This window comes from Populus alba, chromosome 4 (genome assembly GCF_005239225.2).
Source record: "Populus alba chromosome 4, ASM523922v2, whole genome shotgun sequence".
In the NCBI taxonomy this organism is placed as follows: domain Eukaryota; kingdom Viridiplantae; phylum Streptophyta; class Magnoliopsida; order Malpighiales; family Salicaceae; genus Populus; species Populus alba.
This window is the reverse complement of record NC_133287.1, coordinates 9,625,189-9,633,500: the sequence shown is the minus strand read 5'-3', so window position 1 is coordinate 9,633,500 and position 8,312 is coordinate 9,625,189. Positions and strand designations below refer to the sequence as shown.

General features: G+C 37.9%; 2 protein-coding genes across 2 annotated transcripts; one reads left to right on the top strand and one right to left on the bottom strand.

Moving 5' to 3' along the window:
• The first annotated feature begins 402 nt into the window (after nucleotides 1-402).
• LOC118056012 (transmembrane ascorbate ferrireductase 2) lies at nucleotides 403-2,767 on the top strand. Its single transcript, XM_035068089.2, has 4 exons — nucleotides 403-841; nucleotides 985-1,033; nucleotides 2,039-2,238; nucleotides 2,338-2,767. Exons 1-4 carry the CDS (start codon nucleotides 695-697, stop codon nucleotides 2,641-2,643), a joined length of 702 nt encoding a protein of 233 aa, XP_034923980.1. The 5' UTR covers nucleotides 403-694; the 3' UTR covers nucleotides 2,644-2,767.
• A 1,265-nt stretch (nucleotides 2,768-4,032) lies between these two features.
• Nucleotides 4,033-8,079, bottom strand: LOC118056011 (uncharacterized). Its single transcript, XM_035068088.2, is given in 9 exon segments — nucleotides 4,033-4,411; nucleotides 4,732-4,786; nucleotides 4,870-4,966; nucleotides 5,071-5,815; nucleotides 6,562-6,929; nucleotides 7,253-7,387; nucleotides 7,579-7,702; nucleotides 7,704-7,991; nucleotides 7,994-8,079. Coding segments are annotated over 9 exon segments (1,932 nt in total). The 5' UTR covers nucleotides 8,051-8,079; the 3' UTR covers nucleotides 4,033-4,348.
• Nucleotides 8,080-8,312: the final 233 nt, after the last annotated feature.

Sequence of the window (8,312 nt, the reverse complement as noted above, 5' to 3'; positions counted from 1 at the left end):
AGACCCAATAGCATTGGATCTAGCTGTCTAATCATATTCAACAGTGTTGGGTCTAGCAGTCAAGCTAGACCCAACAACACTTTTTAATTAAAAAATAGCAAAAATAACACCTTTTATGATGTTATAATATTGTTTACAATGCAAATATTTTATGTCTATATTGTGCTCTACAATCCAATAAAGACTCAATAGCGTTGGATCTAGTTATCTAACCAGATCCAAAAATATTTGATATACCAGTCAAGCTAAACCTAACAACACCTTTTAATTAAAAAAAAAAGAAGCAAAAATAACATGCTGCTGCAAATATTTTATTTCTTTATATTGGGCTCTACAGTACAATGAATGAATTTATATCTGCAATACTTGCAAAGTGTTTTTCTCGTACATTTTAAAGTATAATATAATAATAAAGGTAAAACCCATCACGGTGCTGATGTGGTGGTCAGTTGAAAACCTAACATGAAGTAGGAATTTTCTCTTAGACAGTTCTACTAATGGATAGATTCTTTGTCTGTCGAGGCTGAACAAAAATACAAGCAATCAATTGAAGAAAGGAAGGCATAGATCCAAAATCCAAAACCCCGTTCCGAGTTTACCAAACTCGAAAACCCTTTAATAAACCCAACCCGTTTTTTGAACTGCATTTCTCTCCCTATCTTTGCAGTTTTGTTACAGAAAAGAAATAAAGAAAATGGCAGTTCCAGTGATTAAGTTCCCAACCTTGATGGTGCTGGTGAGGTTAATGGGGGTGATGGTCTCTGCTCTGGTGTTGACGTGGACTGTTCATTACAGAGGAGGATTGGCTCTTGTCTCTGATAACAAAGATCTCATCTTTAATGTAAGAATTCCAACTCTCTCTAATTTTCATTTTGAGAATGATCAAAATCTTTGATTCTGTACTTTTAAAACTTGGGCCCTTTTTTTCTTCTCTGGGTATGGATTACTGGTGGACTAAGTGTGGTTTGTGTGCCCCTTTTGAAGGTACATCCTGTTTTAATGGTGATTGGGCTTGTACTCTTGAATGGTGAAGGCAAGTATCCCTTTTGTGCTCTTTTGGCTTTAGTATTGCGTGTATGCAGATATGTTGGGGTGAGATGATTAATTAAAATAATGTAGATTAAAATGGATGCCCAATGTGCTTTTCAATTCTGGAAATTGACAAGAGAACTCTTTTGATGTGTTCTTTTAATTATGAATCTAACAAATAAGCTGATTTGTTGGGAATATTAGAAGGCATTGATATAAGAAGTTCTACAATTAAATGTTTCGAGGTTTAACTGGTGGTGTAAAACGTACATGGCAGGACATGCAATAATCATATTAGTGATTGTTTGTTCTATTGCTATCATAAGACCACGTTTGGCTCTGTGCAAATGTTTAACGTGGTGTTACGAAAGAGACATGTATTCAACTACCTTTACACTGATTCTATACACATGCATGGATCTTTTGTTTTCTGATGAGTGTGTGGCTTTATAGATCCAGAATTGGTGATATTTTGTTTATTAAAGTTGAATGTGTCAATAATTATCAGGTGAATGGGTTTGTTTCATACTCAAAAAGGGAGAGAAAACTATGGCCTCTTTTGGTTTAATCATATTCTGTTAATAATCCAAAGAAGTGTTATTTTTCTTATAGTTTCTGTTTCTATATGGTAACATAAAATATGAACTTCTCTGGGGAATCATGTTTTGCTGTGGAGGCAGTCTCAGTAAAATATTTGGGATGTGGTTTTTTATTTCCTTAGAACTAAGCTGCAAACATGCTTCATGTTGAATTATAAGCATGATTGGATATGAACAAATTACAATGAGAAAGAATGGACGGAATGTTGGTCTTGTGTAGTGGCCTCTGGAAACACCAGAAAGGAGTTGTTACTCGTGATGTTTGAGCCATGAGGGTTCAAATGTTGTTAGTGGCATGTTATGAACTTGTCATGTTTAGTTATATATGAATTGTAACCCAATCACCACTGGTGCCATGTTAGTGTTTTTTTGATTTTGTGTTTCAAATGTTTGTTACTTGACTCATGCAGCCATGCTAGCCTACAAAACGGTTTCAGGAACAAAAAGCTTCAAAAAATTAGTTCATCTGACACTACAATTCCTCGCTTTTTGTTTAAGCCTGATTGGCTTCTGGGCTGCTTTGAAATTCCATAATGACAAGGGCATCAACAATTTTTACAGCCTGCACTCTTGGTTGGGACTAGCTTGCCTTCTCCTCTTCGGCATCCAGGTCTTTTTCATTTTTCCTTTTCATCCTCTTTGATGATTACCCATATGCACTATGTTTCATGAAGCTTGTGAGCTACTCATAATCTTTTCTTCATTCCAGTGGGGTGCTGGGTTCGTAACTTTTTGGTATCCAGGAGGCTCAAGGAATAGCAGGGCCACCTTGCTCCCATGGCATGTGTTCTTTGGGGTTTATATTTACGCCCTTGCTGTTGCCACTGCTACTACTGGTATCTTAGAAAAAGCCACATTCCTCCAAACCAACAAAGTAATATCGCACTACTCTGCTGAAGCTTTTCTGGTGAACTCATTGGGTATCTTGATGATTGTTCTGGGTGGTTTAGTTGTTCTTGCAACAATTACTTCTCTGAATAGCAAAGGTGACATCCCCAGAAACGCAACAGAGTAGGCACGATTTGTATATTTCCGTAACTGATGTTTGATTAAGAATTGTACTCTTATTGCATGTGAATCACAGGTTAATATTTATTTTTACAAGATCAATGTACCATGAAAAATTTCACTTGCTGTTCTATTTGCTTTCATGCATAGCATTGAGAGAAATTCCCAATATGGTATTTTAAAGCAGAGTGGTTTTTTGTGACCACAACTATCACGTTCCCGTGTTTAAAGGGATTTGTGATTTTCTTCCTTTTCCCCTTGCCATGTACTTTCCATGTACATGCTGAATAATATACTTTGGAACTTGACAGTGTGAATTATTGTGTTGAAGCAATGTCATCTCAGTCAGTTCAAAGTAGTAGGAAAAAGCATGTGGTAAGGGAGAGGAGAGACCCCTATCGCTAACTTGTCTGTCCTAATCTCCGGTGTCGGGCCGCCTCTGGGTTTACTGGTCCAGCTCTAGGTTGAATCAAAGACGAGTTCTCTGGAATCCTCTCCATGGAATTTCCCTTAGCTGAACCTCTCTGCCCTACCACCTTCTTTCTCAATATCGGGCTCCACATCAAACATAATGAAGCCCTAAAACCAATAAATCCCAGCACCAGAGGAAGGTGGAGCTTCTTGATTAATATGTAGTTAATTGGTTGCACCTTCTCTCAAGACTAGGTACCCATACCTTTGTCCTTGTGGTGAATGAACTTGTCCACGTTCTTGAGCAAGCACATTGGTTTAGTGGCAAAACATTTGCTTTCTGGGCTCGAGGTTTCTTGAGCAAAATTTAACTGGATTAAAGATTTTCCAAATTCCATCAAGTATCAAACAGATGAATGAAACTCTGGAAATGACACGAATGCAGCGTTGAATTGAGAAAACATTGAACATAAAAAGTTCCTTATGATGATGACGAGAATAGGATCAAAATGACACAAATCATACGGGGAAAATAAATACAGTTGGATTAATAGATTTATTGATATGCTAAAATCGTTTTAACAGTAAAAAATAGATTTAGAATTTATTTGTTGTACTTTAAAAAAAAATTAAAATTTTTTAAATAAAAAATATTTTAAAAAACAACACTACCAAACTCTTAAACATCTTTTACAATATCCTCCTCCACTTAACATCGCTTTTTCAAGCAGCACTTGTTTCCCAATCATGTCTGCAAGCATTACAAGGACTGAAAACATTTAAATTGCAGAAGATAACGACGAAGATGCTTTAAAGTAGTTCTTGAAAATTCTAGATTTTCCAGCTAATTCATACCAACGCTCCTTCATGTTATGTACATGTGAGTTCAAGTTCCACCAGCTGCTAGTATCACATGCTAAAACCACCAGGAAAAATATAAATAAAGAGTCGAATAAAAATTTCTAAAACAATTCGAGGTGTATGCTTTTGGCGACAAAATTGTTATCTGCTGAAAATTAATTGTCTGAAATTCCCAAGAGGGATGCATCTCTGTCACAAGTTCACAACATACATAAGTATGACTTGCTAAATCTGCCCGGAGAGGCAAAAATGGCACTCTACACAGTCAGGAAATGAGAAACAAAGACATGTCAAAATCTTGGAGCATTATTCCACAACTGTGACCAGAGAGGAAAAGAAATCACTTTATTAGAAGTTTTGCTAGTCTTATTGCTCCCAGAAGAAGGATATTAGCATGGGCAAAATTTTTGGGGAAGCTTGATGATCCATCTACATGCCATCTATATCCACAAGTGTTCTCTTCGGTATTCTCGTACTATGACAGGCACACTTGTGGGTGGAACCTGAAAGCACAACATGATATACAGTCAATGGCAGCTTATAATAACAGATGAAAACAATATTTACTACAGTTAATAAATAAAGTAATGATTGAAAAAGTAAGTGCTTCCTCCCATTTCCTCTCATTCCCATCAGTCCAAGGTCCGGTGCCCACCAGATAGATCACCTAGCTTGGAAGTTGGAAGGTTTCAAGTAGATATTAATCAAGGTGTAAATGCACACACATCAATTTCAATTGGACTAATGTTCTGAATACAACCAAGTGAAACCACCAAGAACTTTCATAATAGAATAAAAATTAGTTCAAAATCAGACAACCTACCATGCCATAATCTGTGATTATCATTGAAACGTAATCTGAAGGTGTTGCATCATAACTGTCCAACATATAAGATCCATGGTCAGGTTCAGAAAAATCAAAATCTTTCATAGACCATTGTTAGCATCAAAAGAACTTTACATCAAATTCAGAAGCTGGAGAATGGCACTATTGTCCGATCCATCAAGGAAGTTGATGTCCTCTCTCCCATGAACCTTTGAAATCACATCCGGATCACCTGCAAGAAATGAACAGGTATTGGAGATACTAAGCATAAAGAAATTACATGCCAATCATTAATTGCAAGAGGCACCTCCTAATCCTATAGCTAGAAATGCATACCCAGTTCATTAGAGCATATTGAATCAAGCTGTACCCTTTCATGAAATTTATACGCTTCGCAACAAACTAAAACTGGTACATGGAATGAATGAGCAACCATAGCAACACAAGCAGTCCCAACTCTTGAGTAAACTGTTCCGTTGGACAGCACCGATGAAGCACCAAGAAAAACTCGAGTAACTTCATGCATGATATAAGAAATGGCATTTATATGAGTGTATGTACAGTTGATTCCCTTTCCAACCAATCTGCGAAGTAATTGTTGCCCTTCAAGCTTTGGACGAGAATCCACTACCACAACACGGAACTGTTTGCCAAGCTCATGAGCATGCAATAGTACCATTTCAACTGCAGAAGACGACCCATATATAAGTAGAACATCACCATCACTGATCTTTGTAACAGCATGCTTGACTATCACCTTGTCTGCAATTATGATCTTCTCGTTTATGAATCTATCAATGTCTGAATGAAGATTTGTTTTTGCTTCCGATTCAGACAAAGACAAAGGTAACTTGGCAATTCGATTCTTCAGAAACCTGATTGCATTCCCCATGCTGATTGAAAGTGGGCGGCACTCAATAAGAAAAGAAACGTAACTACCTATTTTTGCTGTCAAGTCTCGAGTAAGAGTTTTTTCTGGTGGTGTTGAGTAGTCTTTAATGGCTTCTTGGAATGCTTGAAGCATTGCAATGCAACGAGCATTGCCACCATATATGTCTCCTGACAAATACTGCAATCCAACCTGTCAACAAGAAGAAAAGTTCAACAATTGGACAGCAACACCAGAACACTCAATCACTTATAAACTGCAATCAATATATGTGGGTAGTGTTTAAGAGGTTTAGGGATTTACAATAAGGGAGATTAGGGATTGAAATTGGGTGTTATAAGGTAGAAATGGGGCAGGAATGATGATAGGATTCTGCTGGAAACACATTTTAACCTTGATAGCCTCACTGATTCCTTTTACAGGACTCATGTAAGAAAAAAAGTGACAGCTTTAATGAACTCACACTACTAAGAAATTCACACTAGGAAAAAAATTATTCCCAAAATAACTATGTTTAGATGCTAGTACAGTGTTGGAACGTATAGACTCGAGATATCCTAATCTAGGAAGAAAAACTAAATACCACAAGGACAAGTAAAGAGTTCCTAACTAATTAAGAAAATCAAATAAAAATAAAACTAATAACAGAAATTTCCACCAAGCTTTATTAATGCAAGATTACAGAAATATCCCTGCTAAAGGTTCGTCAGTAAATGCCATATACATGACCATCCAGCTAAAAGTAGCAATCATCAACTAACTTCTAAATAGAATCAAATGCAGACTAGATCATGGATAGCAGGTACACAACATTATGTAGACTATCAAAAAGATTATTCCGGTTCATATAGTTATCTAAGATTGTTAAATTCATTCAATGTATAATAACCAGAAGATATGTCCACAGAAGGTGCAAACTAACAACTTCAAATGAATACCTTATAGACAGCTGGGTGCATTGGATCCAGCTCAAAGAACTTAGACTCAAGTTCAGGGAGCTGAGTTCCACGTTCATATTGAGGCAAATGCCTGAACAACTCAACTCTATTCCTAGCTTCTGTTTGCTTCACCACAGCACGCCTCTTTGCCTTTTCCACCCGACTCTTGTCATCATATTGCATGCGTGGTTGTGGGACTTCCTTCTTTCTATCCTTTTCTGGTGGCCTATCACCTCCCTTCTTCTCTGAAGCTGCAACTGTAGCACTATCATTCTTCTGTGATGGAGGTGGCTTCACAGATTTAGTTGACTTTGTATTCACAGAAGCTGCAGCCCCAGAAGCAGCAGCAGGTGTCTTACCACCTTCAGCTAATAATCCACCCATGATAGAAACCATAATTAAAGACTGGGTTATTATAACAAAGCCTAAAAACAGCTGTGCTAGACAAAAGAAAACTAACGACCTTCAACAGGGCATCCCTTTTATTCCATGAGAAATTTGACAACATAAAAACCAAACAAAAAAGGATGAGAGAAAAAACTTCATTTGCTCATAACCCAAACAAAAATTTAAGACATCCGAGCACATGGAGTAAACATAACTAATTTCAGGCAATATCGATAGGACAAACTTTTAGCACCGGAAAAAAATAAATTGACATGTCAAAAGAAAATAATAGAGCTGTATTCACCTTTGGCAGCGGCTTTCGCAGCTCTTTGAGCTTCTTGAAGTGCACGCCTCTCTGCTTTAGTAGTTTTCTCTTTCAATGACTTGGAACGTGTAGATTGATCATTTTGCATTTCCACTGCTACCCCACCACCCTTTTCTGCAATCACATATAATTTTTAATCATTTCCTTACGGCCTTGAGTCACCTCAACTAAAAATAAAAAATTTAAGCATTACCTCACAAATCATGCAGCACAAAATGACCACACTAAATTGATTTAATTTGAAAAATCATATTTAAATAAGAAAATAATAATTCAATATGATAATTAAATTAAAAAGGCAATACCAGAAATGCCAATAGGCAAATTGTTGACAACTGAGACGGTAGTCAATCCACTTGCCGGAACACTACTCGCGGCTGATTTAACCGCCGCAATATCAAACCCTAACCCTCCCGGCAAGCTACTCGAAAGCAGCAACAGCACCCCTCCCCATAAACCGCCAAACCGCCACATCATCGGAGAACGAGGCGGGGGAGGTGGGGGAAGCAGAAGGGGGGAAGAGTTCTGCGGAGTCACGGCGGAGAGGGGAGAGGGTAGCGGAGGAGTGGCGAGGAGGAGGGATCATGACGGGAGAGAGAGAGTTGCCGGCGGAAGGAGAGGAGTTGTCGACAACAGGAGGAGGAGAAGTGGGGAAAGAGAAGATTGGGTGGTCGAGTGGACCGGATAGAGAAGCGGGGTCGGGTGGAGCAGTAAAAAAAACCCCACTTTACGGACTTTCGGGTCGCTTGCGGTTCTCGGAGCTCGCCGAGAGTCCATGCTGTTGGAGAGAGAGATAGGGAAATTAGGGATTCCATTAGGATTTGGGAATTTGGATTTTGAGTCGGGTGGGGGGGGGGGGGGATGAGAATATGGGGATTTTTGCTACAGTGATATTGAAGGAGTAATGACACTGAAAACCGTTTCACTCAAAACGCTGTTGTTTCTTACTTTCTTTGCCTTTTCTTCTTCTGTTATTATTATTATTATTATTATTATCTTTTCCTTTTTTAATATATTTTTATAAATAATAAGGAATTTT